Source organism: Oncorhynchus kisutch, linkage group LG15 (genome assembly GCF_002021735.2).
Source record: "Oncorhynchus kisutch isolate 150728-3 linkage group LG15, Okis_V2, whole genome shotgun sequence".
In the NCBI taxonomy this organism is placed as follows: domain Eukaryota; kingdom Metazoa; phylum Chordata; class Actinopteri; order Salmoniformes; family Salmonidae; genus Oncorhynchus; species Oncorhynchus kisutch.
Window position 1 is genome coordinate 22742637 of NC_034188.2, and position 18920 is coordinate 22761556.

General features: G+C 48.6%; 1 protein-coding gene across 5 annotated transcripts in view; it reads left to right on the top strand.

The window, feature by feature from the left end:
• The window catches only part of LOC109905042 (mitogen-activated protein kinase kinase kinase kinase 4), a 110642-nt gene that overhangs the window by 24098 nt on the left and 67624 nt on the right, over positions 1 to 18920 (top strand). For all 5 annotated transcript variants that reach the window (XM_031789842.1, XM_031789843.1, XM_031789844.1 and 2 more), the window contains exons 4-14: positions 159 to 284; positions 756 to 866; positions 1318 to 1408; positions 1557 to 1687; positions 1879 to 1933; positions 3524 to 3602; positions 10626 to 10798; positions 13572 to 13644; positions 14967 to 15174; positions 15712 to 15843; positions 17829 to 17894. In XM_031789842.1, the coding sequence (XP_031645702.1) occupies positions 159 to 284; positions 756 to 866; positions 1318 to 1408; positions 1557 to 1687; positions 1879 to 1933; positions 3524 to 3602; positions 10626 to 10798; positions 13572 to 13644; positions 14967 to 15174; positions 15712 to 15843; positions 17829 to 17894 (1245 nt within the window). The remainder of the gene's footprint in view (positions 1 to 158; positions 285 to 755; positions 867 to 1317; positions 1409 to 1556; positions 1688 to 1878; positions 1934 to 3523; positions 3603 to 10625; positions 10799 to 13571; positions 13645 to 14966; positions 15175 to 15711; positions 15844 to 17828; positions 17895 to 18920) is intronic.

The following is an 18920-nucleotide window of genomic DNA, read 5'->3' on the forward strand; positions in this document are numbered from 1 at the left end:
TGATTTGTCTTAAAAGTCAACTGTAACTGTTCTGTGCAGGGGCAGCGAGAGAAGCGGGGTTTTCACTCCCTGGGTTTTGGTCTGGCTGCATTACGGCCTGCTGTTTTCCATTGTCAAGTTGAATATAAAAAATGGTTAATATCCTTTTTTGTGTGCAGGAAGAAGAAGAGGAAATCAAATTAGAGATTAATATGTTGAAGACATATTCCCATCATAGGAATATAGCTACATACTATGGTGCCTTTGTGAAGAAGAGTCGTGCAGGTCAGGATGACCAGCTCTGGGTGAGTGGCTGTTCTCCATCTCTCTGTTGAATTCTCCTCTCTTCAATCATGCTATCTCAGTAATGCATCATCTTTAAGAATGCCTCTATCTCTGTATGTATGTACAGCTCATACACGTTCTATAACACCAAAAAACTTGGTCCTAGAAAACATCAAATGGGCCATGAGTTTTTCCTGACACCAGGAAAATCTCTGGGTCCTACTCTTACACATTTCTCAATAACAATAATCAAATGACAAATGATGAGTTGTATCTTTGCCTTTCATTGTGTGCTGTGTGCCTATAGTGGGATGTGACGGTGTTATAGGCCTAGCCATAGTCGTGTGTTAAATGGTGCTGTTCTGCTGGTGGCCTGGCATCTGTCTGAGCCATTTCCTCTGTGTGTGTGTGTGTGTGTGTGTGTGTGTGTGTGTGTGTGTGTGTGTGTGTGTGTGTGTGTGGTGCGTCGTCTGTCTGTCCTTGCCGTATAGCTGGTGATGGAGTACTGTGGGGCGGGCTCAGTCACTGACCTAGTGAAGAAGACTAAAGGGAACAGCCTAAAGGAGGACTGGATCGCCTACATCTGCAGGGAGGTCCTCCGAGTGAGTACTGCTACTGGAGATAAGCCATTTAACCAGGATGTTCTCCCCAAACCCCTGGGGAATAAGAAGGTCCTGAGAATCACTTCAGAGAGTTTGTCTCATCCTATATCGGCCGTATTGTAGCAGGAGAGTTATTGTTTTGGATCAGGAGCTTTTTCTTCTAAATTTATGGCAGGACAGTCATTGAGAGTTAGGCTAGACGGTGACCCACAGGGCAGAGGGCATCGTAGCAGATAGCAGTGGAACACTGTGAAGTCATTAAATAAACAAACTTCCTGAATTTATTTTTCACTCCTTTGAAGCAGTGTACACTTCCTTGCTGTGCCTGTTTCCAAACTCTGAGAGAGAGAGAGATTATGTGATGTGTGTGTGCGTGTGTGTGTGTGTGCATGTATGTTTGTTTGTGTGTGGTGTCCTGACATTGTGTGTGTGTATGTGTGTATCAACACAGGGCCTGTCTCACCTCCACTCACACCACGTCATTCACCGTGACATCAAAGGCCAGAACGTGCTGCTAACTGAGAATGCGGAGGTCAAGCTGGGTAAGCACTAGGAGACAGGGTCAAAGTTCAACTCACATCCCACATAGCCACAGTGGAAAGGATTTGTCACTGTCACTTCAGTATTTGCCTGCTGTTCCCTTGTGGGTGTGGTTTAATCTGTTCAAACACAGTGTCTTGTCTTTGCCAGTTGACTTTGGGGTGAGTGCTCAGCTGGACAGGACGATAGGGAGGAGGAACACCTTTATTGGGACTCCGTACTGGATGGCCCCTGAGGTCATTGCCTGTGACGAGAACCCAGACTCAACCTATGACTACAGGGTAAAAGGGAGTCAATCTCTGCTGGAAATGCTGTTTTTGCTTGCGTGAACGTATATGTGGGGGGAGGGTGTTTGTGTGTGTGTAGGTGTGTGTGTGTGTGGGGGGGGGGGGGGGGGGAGTACTTAATGTATTTCTGTCTGTATTTCTGTTGTGTGAATCTGAAATGGCTCTGACTGGATGACTCCCTATAGAGTGACCTGTGGTCTCTGGGAATCACAGCTCTGGAGATGGCTGAAGGAGCACCACGTAAGTGTTACCCTCCTCCCTTCTCTCCTGTCCATACACATTACAATCTCAGCAATCTTCTCTTTCTCCTCCACATCTTATAGCTGGAGGGTTTTCTAGTCCATGGCTAATATGCTATGCTGTAATTATATGGTTTATTTTATTTTAAGCATTTTTTGTATCCTACATCATTATGCTGTATTTTCAGTTTTACTGTACAATGTTGTAGTTTTGAGTTTTGTTGCATTAGCTGTGAGTTTGCCCTGCAGATGCTATATCGGCCTGCTAATACAGGACTGATAAAGGCCCAGTGTACTACTTTGGTGAAATATTTTTTTTTTCTCCACAAAATTGTATCAATAAATATTTAGTGCCAGTCAAAAGTTTGGACATACCTACTCATTGAAGAGTGTCTTTATTTTTATTATTTTCTACATTGTGGAAAGTAAAGGCATCAAAACTATTAAATAACACATATGGAATCATGTAGTAACCAAAAAAGTGTAAACCTTTTTGGGATAGGGGGCAGCATTTTCACTTTTGGATGAATAGCGTGCCCAGAGTGAACTGCCTCCTACTCTGTCCCGGATGCTAATATATGCATATTATTATTAGTATTGGATAGAAAATACTCTGACGTTTCTAAAACTGTTTGAATGATGTCTGTGAGTATAACAGAACTTATATGGCAGGCGAAAACCTCTGAAAATTTGGACTCATCTGACCAAAGGACAGATTTCCACCAGTCTAATGTCCATTGCTCATGTTTCTTGGCAAAAGCAAGTCTCTTCTTATTATTGGTGTCCTTTAGTAGTGGTTTCTTTGCAGCAATTTCACCATGGAGGCCTGATTCACGCAGTCTCCTCTGAACAGTTGATGTTGAAATGTGTCTTTTACTTGGACTCTGTGAGGTGCAATCTGAGGTGCAGTTAATTGCCGATTTCTGAGGCAATTAACTCTAATGAACTTATCCTCTGCAGCAGAGGTAATTCTGGGTCTTCCTTTCCTGTGGCCATCCTCATGAGAGCCAGTTTCATCATAGCTCTTGATGGTTTTTGTGACTGCACTTGAAGAAACTTTGACTGGGCTTCCTGTCTTAAAGTAATGATGGACAGTCGTTTTTCTTTGCTTACTTGAGCTTTTATTGCCATAATATGGACTTGGTCTTTTACCAAATAAGGCTTTCTTCTGAATACCACCCCTGCCTTGTCACAACACAACTGATTGGCTCAAATGCATTAAGAAGGGAAGAAATTCCACAAATGAACTTTTAACAGGCACATAGTAAATACTCCTAGAATCAGTAGATGTGTCCAAACTTTTGACTGGTACTGTATACATTTTTCAGGCTGAGTGTAACAGGACAGGACTGTAGCCTAACATTGACAACACTGCAGAACACTTCTTCCATCCCCTGCCATGTGATTGGGGCACAATGGAGCCTCTCATAACATCGGTCCACTTTCTGTTCTGTGCGTTCTAAAGAGCACGCTATTCCCTACATAGTGCACTACTTTTAACAAGAGGCCCTGGTTAGAAGTAGTGCAAAAAAAGGGAATATGGTGCCATTTGGGACGCATCCATAGTTTCTCTGTCTGTCTCTGTCCCCAGCCTTGTGTGACATGCATCCCATGAGAGCCCTGTTCCTCATTCCTCGCAACCTGCCCCCCAAGCTCAAATCAAAGAAATGGTAAGAAAGACAGCTCTCTCTCTTAGCGACACCACTCCGCCTCCCTCCCTCAGAGACACCACTCTGCCTCCCTCCCTTAGAGATACCACTCTGCCTCCATCCTTTAGAGACACCACTCTGCCTTCCTCCCTTAGACACACCACCCTACCTCCCTTAGAAACACCACTTTGCCTTCCTTAGAGACACAACTCAGCCTCCCTCCCTTAGAGACACCACTGCTTCCCTTAGAGACACCACTCTGCCTCCCTCCCTTAGAGACAACACTCTGCCTCCGTCCCTTAGAGACACTACTCTCCCTCCCTTAGAGACAACACTCTGCCTCCGTCCCTTAGAGACACTACTCTCCCTCCCTTAGAGACAACACTCTGCCTCCGTCCCTTAGAGACACTACTCTCCCTCCCTTAGAGACAACACTCTGCCTCCGTCCCTTAGAGACACTACTCTCCCTCCCTTAGAGACACCACTCTGCCTCCCTCCCTTAGAGACACCACTCTCCCTTAGAGACAGCACTCTCCCTCCCTTAGAGACACCACTCTGCCTCCCTCCCTCAGAGACACCACTCTGCCTTCCTCTCTTAGACACACCACCCTCCCTCCCTTAGAAACACCACTCTGCCTCCCTTAGACACACCACCCTCCCTCGCTTTAGAGACACCACTCTGCCTCCCTCCCTTAGAGACACCACTCTGTCTCCCTTAGAGACACCACTCTGCATCCCTCCCTTAGAGACACCACTCTGCCTCCCTCCCTTAGAGACACCACTCTGCCTCCCTTAGAGACACCACTCTGCCTCCCTCCCTTAGAGACAACACTCTGCCTCCCTCCCTTAGAGACAACACTCTGCCTCCGTCCCTTAGAGACACTACTCTCCCTCCCTTAGAGACAACACTCTGCCTCCGTCCCTTACAGACACTACTCTCCCTCCCTTAGAGACAACACTCTGCCTCCCTCCCTTAGAGACACTACTCTCCCTCCCTTAGAGACACCACTCTGCCTCCTTTAGAGACACCACTCTGCCTCCCTTAGAGACACCACTCTGCCTCCCTCCCTTAGAGACACCACTCTGCCTCCCTTAGAGACACCACTCTGCCTCCCTCCCTTAGAGACAACACTCTGCCTCCCTCCCTTAGAGACAACACTCTGCCTCCGTCCCTTAGAGACACTACTCTCCCTCCCTTAGAGACAACACTCTGCCTCCGTCCCTTACAGACACTACTCTCCCTCCCTTAGAGACAACACTCTGCCTCCCTCCCTTAGAGACAACACTCTGCCTCCGTCCCTTAGAGACACTACTCTCCCTCCCTTAGAGACACCACTCTGCCTACCTCCTTCAGAGACACCACTCTGCCTCCCTGCCTTAGAGACACCACTCTGCCTCCCTCAGAGACACCACTCTGCCTTCCTCCCTTAGACACACCACCCTCCCTCCCTTAGAAACACCACTCTGCCTCCCTTAGACACACCAACCTCCCTCGCTTTAGAGACACCACTCTGTCTCCCTTAGAGACACCACTCTGCATCCCTCCCTTAGAGACACCACTCTGCCTCCCTCCCTTAGAGACACCACTCTGCCTCCCTTAGAGACACCACTCTGCCTCCCTCCCTTAGAGACAACACTCTGCCTCCCTCCCTTAGAGACAACACTCTGCCTCCGTCCCTTAGAGACACTACTCTCCCTCCCTTAGAGACAACACTCTGCCTCCGTCCCTTACAGACACTACTCTCCCTCCCTTAGAGACAACACTCTGCCTCCCTCCCTTAGAGACAACACTCTGCCTCCGTCCCTTAGAGACACTACTCTCCCTCCCTTAGAGACACCACTCTGCCTACCTCCTTCAGAGACACCACTCTGCCTCCCTGCCTTAGAGACACCACTCTGCCTCCCTCAGAGACACCACTCTGCCTTCCTCCCTTAGACACACCACCCTCCCTCCCTTAGAAACACCACTCTGCCTCCCTTAGACACACCAACCTCCCTCGCTTTAGAGACACCACTCTGTCTCCCTTAGAGACACCACTCTGCATCCCTCCCTTAGAGACACCACTCTGCCTCCCTCCCTTAGAGACACCACTCTGCCTCCCTTAGAGACACCACTCTGCCTCCCTCCCTTAGAGACAACACTCTGCCTCCCTCCCTTAGAGACAACACTCTGCCTCCGTCCCTTAGAGACACTACTCTCCCTCCCTTAGAGACAACACTCTGCCTCCGTCCCTTACAGACACTACTCTCCCTCCCTTAGAGACAACACTCTGCCTCCCTCCCTTAGAGACACTACTCTCCCTCCCTTAGAGACACCACTCTGCCTCCTTTAGAGACACCACTCTGCCTCCCTTAGAGACACCACTCTGCCTCCCTCCCTTAGAGACACCACTCTGCCTCCCTTAGAGACACCACTCTGCCTCCCTCCCTTAGAGACAACACTCTGCCTCCCTCCCTTAGAGACAACACTCTGCCTCCGTCCCTTAGAGACACTACTCTCCCTCCCTTAGAGACAACACTCTGCCTCCCTCCCTTAGAGACAACACTCTGCCTCCGTCCCTTAGAGACACTACTCTCCCTCCCTTAGAGACACCACTCTGCCTCCTTTAGAGACACCACTCTGCCTCCCTTAGAGACACCACTCTGCCTCCCTCCCTTAGAGACAACACTCTGCCTCCCTCCCTTAGAGACAACACTCTGCCTCCCTTCCTTAGAGACAACACTCTGCCTCCCTCCCTTAGAGACAACACTCTGCCTCCCTCCCTTAGAGACAACACTCTGCCTCCGTCCCTTAGAGACAACACTCTGCCTACCTCCCTTAGAGACAACACTCTGCCTCCCTTCCTTAGAGACAACACACTGCCTCCCTCCCTTAGAGACAATACTCTACTCTGCCTCCCTCCCTTAGAGACAACACTCTGCCTCCGTCCCTTACAGACACTACTCTCCCTCCCTTAGAGACAACACTCTGCCTCCCTCCCTTAGAGACAACACTCTGCCTCCGTCCCTTAGAGACACTACTCTCCCTCCCTTAGAGACACCACTCTGCCTCCTTTAGAGACACCACTCCGCCTCCCTTAGAGACACCACTCTGCGTCCCTTAGAGACACCACTCTGCCTCCCTCCCTTAGAGACACCACTCTGTCTCCCTTAGAGACACCACTCTGCCTCCCTCCCTTAGAGACAACACTCTGCCTCCCTCCCTTAGAGACACCACTCTGCCTCCCTTAGAGACACCACTCTGCCTCCCTCCCTTAGAGACAACACTCTGCCTCCCTTCCTTAGAGACAACACTCTGACTCCCTCCCTTAGAGACAACACTCTGCCTCCCTCCATTAGAGACACTACTCTCCCTCCCTTAGAGACACCACTCTCCCACCCTTAGAGACACCACTCTCCCTCCCTTAGAGACACCACTCTGCCTCCCTCCCTTAGAGACACCACTCTGCCTCCCTTAGAGACACCACTCTGCCTCCCTTAGAGACACCACTCTGCCTCCCTCCCTTAGAGACACCACTCTCCCTCCCTTAGAGACACCACTCTGCCTCCCTCCCTTAGAGACAACACTCTGCCTCCCTTCCTTAGAGACAACACTCTGCCTCCCTCCCTTAGAGACAACACTCTGCCTCCCTCCCTTAGAGACAACACTCTGCCTCCCTTCCTTAGAGACAACACTCTGCCTCCCTCCCTTAGAGACAACACTCTGCCTCCCTCCCTTAGAGACAACACTCTGCCTCCGTCCCTTAGAGACAACACTCTGCCTACCTCCCTTAGAGACAACACTCTGCCTCCCTTCCTTAGAGACAACACACTGCCTCCCTCCCTTAGAGACAATACTCTACTCTGCCTCCCTCCCTTAGAGACAACACTCTGCCTCCGTCCCTTACAGACACTACTCTCCCTCCCTTAGAGACAACACTCTGCCTCCCTCCCTTAGAGACAACACTCTGCCTCCGTCCCTTAGAGACACTACTCTCCCTCCCTTAGAGACACCACTCTGCCTCCTTTAGAGACACCACTCCGCCTCCCTTAGAGACACCACTCTGCGTCCCTTAGAGACACCACTCTGCCTCCCTCCCTTAGAGACACCACTCTGTCTCCCTTAGAGACACCACTCTGCCTCCCTCCCTTAGAGACAACACTCTGCCTCCCTCCCTTAGAGACACCACTCTGCCTCCCTTAGAGACACCACTCTGCCTCCCTCCCTTAGAGACAACACTCTGCCTCCCTTCCTTAGAGACAACACTCTGCCTCCCTCCCTTAGAGACAACACTCTGCCTCCCTCCATTAGAGACACTACTCTCCCTCCCTTAGAGACACCACTCTGCCTCCCTTAGAGACACCACTCTGCCACCCTCCCTTAGAGACACCACTCTCCCTCCCTTAGAGACACCACTCTCCCTCCCTTAGAGACACCACTCTGCCTCCCTCCCTTAGAGACACCACTCTGCCTCCCTCCCTTAGAGACACCACTCTGCCTCCCTTAGAGACACCACTCTGCCTCCCTCCCTTAGAGACACCACTCTGCCTCCCTCCCTTAGAGACACCACTCTCCCTCCCTTAGAGACACCACTCTGCCTCCCTCCCTTAGAGACAACACTCTGCCTCCCTTCCTTAGAGACAACACTCTGCCTCCCTCCCTTAGAGACAACACTCTGCCTCCCTCCCTTAGAGACACCACTCTCCCTCCCTTAGAGACACTACTCTCCCTCCCTTAGAGACACCACTCTGCCTCCCTTAGAGACACCACTCTGCCTCCCTCCCTTAGAGACACCACTCTCCCTCCCTTAGAGACACCACCCTCCCTCCCTTAGAGACACCACTCTGCCTCCCTCCCTTAGAGACACCACTCTGCCTCCCTTAGAGACACCACTCTGCCTCCCTTAGAGACACCACTCTGCCTCCCTCCCTTAGAGACACCACTCTCCCTCCCTTAGAGACACCACTCTGCCTCCCTCCCTTAGAGACAACACTCTGCCTCCCTTCCTTAGAGACAACACTCTGCCTCCCTCCCTTAGAGACAACACTCTGCCTCCCTCCCTTAGAGACACCACTCTCCCTCCCTTAGAGACACTACTCTCCCTCCCTTAGAGACACCACTCTGCCTCCCTTAGAGACACCACTCTGCCTCCCTCCCTTAGAGACACCACTCTCCCTCCCTTAGAGACACCACCCTCCCTCCCTTAGAGACACCACTCTGCCTCCCTCCCTTTGAGACAACACTCTGCCTCCCTCCATTAGAGACACTACTCTCCCTCTCTTAGAGACACCACTCTGCCTCCCTCCCTTAGAGACACCACTCTGCCTCCCTCCCTCAGAGACACCACTCTGCCTCCCTCCCTTAGAGACACCACTCTGCCTCAGTCCCTTAGCGACACCACTCTGCCTCCCTTAGAGACACCACTCTGTCTCCCTCCCTTAGAGACACCACTCTGCCTCCATCCCTTAGAGACACCACTCTGCCTCCCTCCCTCAGAGACACCACTCTGCCTCTCTCCCTTAGAGACACCACTCTGCCTCCCTCCCTCAGAGACACCACTCTGCCTCCCTCCCTTAGAGACACCACTCTGCCTCAGTCCCTTAGCGACACCACTCTGCCTCCCTTAGAGACACCACTCTGCCTCCCTCCCTTAGAGACACCACTCTGCCTCCATCCCTTAGAGACACCACTCTGCCTCCCTCCCTCAGAGACACCACTCTGCCTCTCTCCCTGAGAGACACCACTCTGTCTCTCTCCCTCAGAGATACCGCTCTTACTCCCTCATTCAGAGACACCACTCTGTCTGTCTCGCTCCCTTAGTGACACCACTCTACCTCCTTTAGTGACACCACTCTACCTCCTTTAGTGACATCACAATACCTCCCTCCCTTAGTGACACCACTCTACCTCCTTTAGTGACACCACAATACTCCCTCCCTTAGAGACACCACTCTGCCTCTCTCCCTTAGAGACAATACTCTTTCTCACTTCCTTAGAGACACCAATCTTCTTGCTTAGAGACACCACAATGCCTATCTCCCTTAGAGACACCACTCTGCCTCTCTCCCTTAGAGATACCGCTCTGCCTCCCTCTCTCAGAGACAGCACGATGCCTCCCTCCCTTAGAGACACCACAATGCCTCTCTCCCTTAGAAACACCACTCTGTCTCGCTCCCTTAGCGACACCACTCTGCCTCCCTTAGCGACACCACAATGCCTCCCTTAGCGACACCACTATGCCTCCCTTAGCGACACCACGATGCCTCTCTCCCTCAGAGACACCACTCTGCCTCCCTTAGCGACACCACGATGCCTCTCTCCCTTAGCGACACCACTCTGCCTCCCTTAGCGATACCACAATGCCTCCCTCCCTTAGAGACACCACTCTGCCTCCCTTAGCGACACCACTCTGCCTCCCTTAGCGACACCACGATGCCTCTCTCCCTTAGAGACACCACTCTCACACCCCACAGAGCATCAACAACACAGCAGGAATGTTTTCCTCAGAGTGTCCAAAACGCATCCAACCTCCCTCCGCCTTCCTTCACCTTTTACCCTTGCTTAGCTAACTGCCAACAAAACTGCTGCAATACAATGTCCCTTCCTTTCCCCGTATGTCACTTTTTGTTGTATACTGTACCATTAGTTTAGGCTGATATGGTTGATTTTCACGTTCCTGTTTAGAATTTTAGCATCATAGTGTGAGAAGACAGACCCCGACAATAACAGTTTGACTGCATGCAGGAGTCTAAAATGAGTATTTTTAGATACAATGGGAAGGGAAGGTAGAGAAACTTTTGTCTTCCAGTTCACATGTCCTCGGCAACCCTTTCATAATGCATTTCATAATGCATGAAGCATTGTGTTTGTTTATTCAATATTCATTGAATAAAGTTGGGTTCATGCGTGGCAGACTTTGGGAATACATTGAGGCTGTCTGAAATGACACCCCATTCCCTTTAGCCCATGAGCATCTGGCCAACAGTAGTGCACTACATACTACAGGGGTTAGGTTGCCATCTTGGACACTGCCTGAGCATTTTGTGGCCCTGTGTCCTCTCCAGGTCCAAGAAGTTAATGACCTTTGTGGAGAGCTGTCTGGTGAAGAACTACCTCCATCGTCCCGCTACAGAAACCCTCCTAAGGCACTCGTTCATCAAAGACCTGCCCAACGAGCGGCAGGTCCGCATCATGCTCAAAGACCACCTGGACAGAACCAGGAAAAAGAGAGATAAAGGTGAGGCCATGTTGTCATTACAGGATAGCAGAGATCACCTAGTGTCACTCAACAGTTGCTGAGACTGGCACGCAAGCTTTAGTGCTGTATGATACTTTGCACTGCCAACAACCACAGGGTGCCTTTTTGGCCTTGTTATTCTTAGTCTCACTGGCAGCAACAGTTAAAGTGGCAGAAAAAAGGCATTTTGATCCTCAATCTTTTCCTAGTGTTTAATTTCTCTAAGCCTAGTGAGAGGCTACTGTATTACTGTCATCAGCTTGACAGGTTCTATTATCCACTGGTAATGTGGTGGCTATTGGGTTTAGAGGCAGAAGCAGGGCTGCTTCTTGTCAGCCTCTCACAGTGAGACTGCACACTCGTGTCATGTGAGAGGAATGCGCCTCAGAGGAGGCAGTGTTTAATCATCTCCCAGACTGCACCACACCATCAGCGGCCTCCCTCCCTCCGTCTTCCTCCTCACGCCACATAATGACATCGTCTCCCTGAGCCCACAGAAACTCTAGTCTTCGACCTCAAAAGCAAAATGGCGGTTTCCTAGGCCTCGTGCCGTTCGTTCTTTGGTTGGCGTTCTGCTTAACTGTTCAGACAGACAGTGAAATGACCTTTTAGAGCAGAGCCAAACCTTTAGTGAGAGCGAGTGAGACGCTGATAGCGGCAGCTCCAAACACAGCAGAAACACTCAGTCGTTACCCTGTTTTCATAACCTACTAGAGTTTGACTGGGAATTAGAAACAGATGCCCATTTTCTTTGGCCAGCCCACTCTTTCCTCTCCTTCCTCTCTCGCTCTCTCTCTCTCATTCTCTATATCTCTCGGTTCTCGTCTCTCCCTTCCTCTCTTTTTCTCTCTCTCTCTCTTTCTCGCTCTCCCTCTCTCTCTCTCTTTCTCTCGCTCTCTGTCATAATCTCTCTCTTTCTTATTTTTTCTCAGTGTAATTCATAAACACTCGTGAGGTTTCTGAAGGAAGAATGAGTGTAATTTAACATGCTGAACTATTTACTCATTTTGACAAGCGTTTTGGAATTGAATCCAGCTGAAGAAAAGGAAGTGAGAATGTTCATGACTAGTTTTAGTTCCATGTGGGTAAACTGCAGGAGACACCTGGAGAGAAGACATTGGGTTGTTTTACTGTAATTGATGTTTTCCCTGCTTAGATGGTGAGAGAGGAGGAACTAGCTGACTGCTACAGTATGTATGTGTGAGCCTGTTGTACTGTACAGAATAACCACCTCGTTGTTTATCCTAGTGTATACAGTGCTTTCGGAAAGTATTCAGACCCATTTTTTACAATGATGGCCTACCCCGGCCAAACCCGGACAAGGCTGGGCCAATTGTGTGCCGCGCTATGTGACTCCCAATCACGGCTGGATTTGATACAGCCTGGATTCTGTATTGACGCCTCTTGCACTGAGATGCAGTGCCTTAGACCGCTGTGCCACTCTTCTTGGGTATGACGCTACAAGCTTGGCACACCTGTATTTGGGGAGATTCTCCCATTTTTCTCTGCAGATCCTCTCAAGCTCTGTCAAGTTGAATGGGGAGCGTTGCTGCACAGCTATTTTCAGGTGTCTCCAGAGGTGTTCGATCTGGGCTCTGGCTGAACCACTCAAGGACATTCAGAGACTTGTCCCGAAGCCACTGCTGTGTTGTCTTGGCTGAGTGATTAGGGTTGTTGTCCTGTTGGAAGGTGAACCTTCGCCCCAGTCTGAGTTCCTGAGCACGCTGGATCAGGTTTTCATCAAGGATCTCTCTGTACATTTCTCCGTTAATCTTTGCCTCGATCCTGACAAGTCTCCCAGTCCCTGCCGCTGAAAAACATTCCCACAGCATGATGCTGCCACCACCATGCTTCACCGTAGGGATGGTGCCAGGTTTCCTCCAGACGTGACGCTTGGCATTCAGGCCAAAGAGTTCAATCTTGGTTTCATCAGACCAGAGAATATTTTTTTTCATGGTCTGAGAGTCTTTAGGTGCCTTTTGGCAAACTGCTAGTGGCTATCATTTGCCTTTTCGGAGTGGCTTCCATCTGGCCATTCTACCATAAAGGCCTGATTGGTGGAGTGATACAGAGATGGTTTTCTTTCTGGAAGATTCTCCCATCTCCACAGAGGAACTCTAGAGCTCTGTCAGAGGGACCATCAGGTTCTTGGCCACATCCCTGACCAAGGCCCTTCTCCCCCGATTGCTCAAGGAAGAGCCAGCTCTAGGAAGAGTTTTGGTGGTTCAAAACTACTTCTATTTAAGAATGATGGAGCTACTGTGTTATTGTGGACCTTCAATGCTGCAGACATTTTTTGGTACCCTTCCTCAGATCTGTGCCTCAACACAATCCTGTCTCGGAGCTATACGGAGCTATATCATGTCCAATCAATTGAATTTACCACAGGTGGACTCCAATCAAGTTGTAGAAACATCTCAAGGATGATCAACGGAAACAGGATGCACCTGAGCTCAATTTCGAGTCTCCTAGCAAAGGGTCTGAATAACTTATGTAAATAAGTCTTTTTTTTGTTGGTTTGAATACATTTCCTACATTTCTAAAAAACTGTTTTCAGTTTGTCATTGTAGGGTATTGTGTGTAGAATGCTGAGGATTTTTATTAATTTACTGCATTTTAAAATAAGGCTGTAACGTAACAAAATGTGGGAAAAGTCAAAGGGGCTGAATACTTTCTGTAGGCGCTGTATAGTCATGTGCATAATGTACTGTATCATTGAGATTGCATGCATCCCTCATGTCTAAAATATACTCTGTTCACATGTTGTCCACAGAGAGCCCAGAGTATGAATACAGCGGCAGTGAGGATGAGGAGGAGGAGATTAACGAAGAGGAAGGTGAACCCAGGTATGATGACACAGCGTTAACACTGTAAAGAAGGTTAAACACTAGCTCTGGTGTCACACCTGGTTCCATCGAACAGCCAGATGACCCCCTCTGTGAAGCTAGAGTCCAAGCTCTACTGGGTGCATCGAATAGCCAGATGACCCCCGCTGTGAAGCTAGAGTCCAAGCTCTACTGGGTCCATCGAATAGCCAGCTGACCCCCTCTGTGATGCTAGAGTCCAAGCTCTAATGGGTCCATGGAATAGCCAGCTGATCCCCTCTGTGAAGCTAGTCCAAGCTCTACTGGGTCCATCAAACAGCCAGCTGACCGCCTCTGTGAAGCTAGAGTCCAAGCTCTACAGGGTCCATCAAACAGCCAGCTGACCCCCTCTGTGAAGCTAGAGTCCAAGCTCTACTGGGTCCATCAAACAGCCAGCTGCCCCCTCTGTGAAGCTAGAGTCCAAGCTCTACTGGGTCCATCAAACAGCCAGATGACCCCCTCTGTGAAGCTAGAGTCCAAGCTCTACTGGGTCCATCAAACAGCCAGCTGCCCCCTCTGTGAAGCTAGAGTCCAAGCTCTACTGGGTCCATCAAACAGCCAGCTGCCCCTTCTGTGAAGCTAGAGTCCAAGCTCTACTGGGTCCATCAAACAGCCAGCTGCCCCCTCTGTGAAGCTAGAGTCCAGGCTCTACTGGGTCCATCAAACAGCCAGATGACCCCCTCTGTGAAGCTAGAGTCCAAGCTCTACTGGGTCCATTGAACAGTCAGCTGCCCCCTCTGTGAAGCTAGAGTCCAAGCTCTACTGGGTCCATCAAACAGTCAGCTGACCCCCTCTGTGAAGTCCAAGCTCTACCGTTTATGTAATGCAGGCCTGAGAACTGTCATAGAGGATATTCGTCTGAGAGTGCACAATGTGTGAACGCATGGGCTTGTCAATGAAGACACCAGATGCTCTGCTTCTTTTCGCTTAGCTGGACAGGGCGCCATATGGCAGTGACTATAAAAATATATATTTTCTGCTGTGGACAGTACAGTATGTGTCCCTGTGTATCCCAGTCCGTATATGCCCACAAGTGTGTGTGTGTGTGTGTGTGTGTGTGTGTGTGTGTGTGTGTGTGTGTGTGTGTGTGTGTGTGTGTGTGTGTGTGTGTGTGTGTGTGTGTGTGTGTGTGTGTGTGTGTGTGTGTGTGTGTGTGTGTGTGTGTGTGTGTGTGTGTGTGTTTGTGCGTGCGTGCGTGTGTAACTATACTCCTAGCCATAAATCCATGTGCCTCCTCACTTCTCCTGCCCATCACTCACTCTGTGCCCTGCTCTTCGGCTACCCTCTCTGTCCTATCACTCTAGCTCCATAGTGAACCTGCCGGGGGAGTCCACTCTGAGAAGAGAGTTCCTGCGTCTGCAGCAGGAGAACAAGAACTGGTCAGAAGCCCAGCGACAGCAGCAGGTCCTGCAGCAGCAGCTCCGGGACCAGGAGAGTTACAAACAGCAGCTGCTGGCCGAGAGGCAGAAGAGGATCCACCAGCAGAAGGAGCAGCGCAGGAGGCTGGAGGACGTGAGAGACACTCTTTAGTTGAAACACTCCTCTCAGCAGCCGTCTCCAACAGAGCAGCAGAACCAAATGCCTGCTGCCCAGCCAGCAAATGAGCTTGGCTGGCTAGAGATTTGGCGGGCTTTCTGTCTATATCTCTCTATCTTTCTCGCTCTCTCCTGTTGTTTGTTTGGCTCAAATGGGAAGGACTGTTTAGTGTTGAACAAACCAAAGAATTGTCTTATAGAACAATATAGAGTATTTTATTGTTGTTTCCAAATATGGAGGGATTGCGTTCAGGAGTGATGCTCCTGTGTGGTTTGCGTTGCACAAAAGACAAATGACATATGTCGTATTAGGTATGAATGCACAGAAACTGTATGTTGTGTAGTGTTTGCTGTTGATGTATAGTACCGTACAGATGGCTAGAAAGTTATGTAATTTGCCGTGTTGGACTGTGATGTCCCACTGACTATTTACAGAGAAAACATTCTGTTGTGTTGAATGAAGTTGAGGTAATACCATGTTCAGTGGCCTTGTGGTGTTGTTGTTGTGTTACAGCAACAGAGGAAGCAGCTGCAGGATTCTGGGTTCCAATGGCCAGAACTACAGGAGATGCTATGGAGGGAGGAGACTGAAGCTAATGACAGAGGTCTATTGGATGAAAGGAACAAGAGAAGTGACAAGAGACTGGTAGCTGTTCAATTTGACCCCCCTCAAAAGCACAATGCTCTAAGTAGTAGACCCCCTACCTGCTTAATTCTTATCTGCCCACATTGCTCCATGTGATAGGCAGAAGCCCAAAAAATATGTACTGATTAGATGGTCTTTTTGTGCCCAATACCTGAGGAGGATTCTGAATATTTAGATTCCTGTATAATAACACTGTATTAGTTTTTCCCTGTAAGTAGTCTGCTACAAGCTGTAAGGTCCTGGAATTCAGACGGCATCGTCTTGCGCCAATATGATCTAGATTCTACAGTCTCGGTAGACATTTTAGGTCCATACATAATCTGTGTCTGAAGTCTGAACATTTTAACATGGTTGTGTCTCATAACACATTACATAACACTGTTCAGTGGGACAGGACCCACTTTGTTTAGTCGGTTACCTGCTCTGAAAGATTCCTTGTGACAAGGTCAATGCATTTTTAATCCAGGTGCAAGTTAACATTTTATACATGTTCCTCTACAAAAACTGCTTATATGCATTTGGTATGAAAGGTGTTGACATAGCACTTTCACCTGTCTCAGTTTTCAGCCCATTGGTGATTAAATCTACCAAGCGAGCATTTAAATCCACTGATGGTTGGAAACTCTATGGAAGATCACAGAAAGAAATTGCCTGTGGGACCATCCTGAAAGAAAATAATTAAATGACTCCCCTTCTCGCCATGGCGAGAAGTCAGTGACAATTACAGCATCCTATAGCCAAGGTAGAGGGAACTGTCATGTCATTCTGAGGACTTTAATTAGTCTGTTTAATTCAAACACTCGCTTAATTAATCTCTCACAGTTCGCTGGCTCTGAATGAGCCACACCTGCCTGACTGCAGAACAGAACAGTAGATGATATGGCAATAGGTGTGGGTTTATTGCAGGCATCATTGAGGTGTTCAGAGGGATCATTGAGATGTTCAGAGGGATCATTGAGGTGTTCAGAGTGATCATTGAGGTGTTCAGGGGGATCATTGAGGTGTTCAGGGGGATCATTGAGGTGTTCAGGGGGATCATTGAGGTGTTCAGAGGGATCATTGAGGTGTTCAGAGTGATCATTGAGGTGTTCAGGGGGGATCAGTGAGGTGTTCAGAGGGATCACTGAGGTGTTCAGGGGGATCATTGAGGTGTTCAGGGGGATCATTGAGGTGTTCAGGGGGATCATTGAGGTGTTCAGGGGGATCATTGAGGTGTTCAGGGGGATCATTGAGGTGTTCAGAGGGATCATTGAGGTGTTCAGAGGGATCATTGAGGTGTGAGGTGTTTTGGAGTCTGTTCACCGCACCATGAGCTGAGCAATAGCCCCTGAATCATGATCCATGTGTCTCAAATGGTACCCGTTTCCCTGTATTCCCTATTCCCCAAGGGTCTCTGGTCAAAAGTAGTGCATTATATAGGAAATAGGGTACCATTTGGGACTTAGACTATGTGTGTAAGTTGACGGGCTCCATGCATGTGTTTCTCTTGGTGAGTGCAATGCAGAAGGCAGTTCTAATGAGTTTAGGCAGAATCCTGGAAAGTGGCCCGGCTACTAATTTATTCCAGATGGTCAGTAGGGCTGATTGCCTGGCTGTGCTGCTCTCTCTCCTCCTGTCTGCCTGTCTGTGCTGTAGCTTACATGGGCTTCTGCCTCCTCATCCTCATGAATCCTCACGTGCATCTGGAGATGCAGTGTATACCGTTTAACATGATCAGGAGAAGGTTTTTAACCCATTCTGTGTTAACCCAGGGGGGAAGAACTCCTTGCACACTTTTAATTCTGTCACGCACTCTATCAGGGCCTTTGAGAGTCATGTGGACTGATTTTCATGGTTAAATATTTAAAAGAGGAGGGTTAAGAGCCTTATGCAAGCCAGCTAGACACTGAATATTTTAGTTTTTTTACCAGTATTCAGTCTTTGGATTTCCTAAGTCAGAAACCTCGACGTTATCAAATCTTTTTTTCTCTCTCGTTGAATGTTAGGTGGAGGATCGTGGCAGACAGCGGGTTGATGTCGGAGGAAGGCCTGCAGGTCCTGTAGCTGAACAGGTAATAATTGCTTTCTGATTTTTCTCACTCAACCTACATTGAACAGAATGCATCAAACCCTACCAGGAAATTACTTCAGTTTGTATCAAAGACATGGGTGGTTATTGAATTTAAATGTTTTGGCTTGGATGTTGTGCCTTAGTCTAAGGGAAATATTATTACTGGTTCTGCATGAAACAGAATGTATTCAATGAGGGAGTGGAGAAAATCGAATGGTGAAAAATTCAGTGTTTAGACTATCCTGGCTGATTTCAAGTTCAAGACCTTGTCGCTATCTCAGAGTATATTATGGCTCCTGTTCCACAGCTCACAGTTAAATAATTCCTCTCATGAAATCCCACACTTAGCATTGGGAGCTAAAGGCCACATTCTCTAAAGATCTCTAAGGATGATAGATGCTAGGCTAACTGAAAACACAGTCAACCCTGCGTACTCAAGGGCAACATAAAAGACTATGCACTGTAATGTACTGTAGACGAGAACACATAAGAAAGGCTCTGTTTGACTTTTAATCTGTAAGGAGCCTTGTGCTGAAAGGTGTCATTTGCTTTAAAGGGCAAAGTTGCATCTACAGGAATTCACAGGAGGAACCCTGTTTTTGGAACGTCGGATGAACTGTTTGTTATATGGATGGAAGTGTAACTCCCTACCGTGATGCAAAGAAAAATATGTTGGAAAATCAATGAAAGGGAATGTTTAGGCTCACAACGTAGGGAGAATAAAGCAATGCATTCAAGTTTGTTTGTCCCTTGAGTAAGGATTCCAGTCTCCTTGTTGGCTTGAGAAGGCCACTGCTGTGCCTAACAGCCAGAAACCTAATAGATCATTTATGTATATCCTCATCGTGATCATTAGTCTTGATCCTTATGATAGAATTCCATGGTTTGTGTTTAGCCTTTAAATAGCGTGTGGTGCTTGGAGAAAAATGCTCTCATCATGTTTGTCAACACGGGTTAAAGAGAGTTTAAATGCCTGATTACATAAAGGGGCTGTTTGTTTCTCATTTAAATCTGATTAAGCAACTAA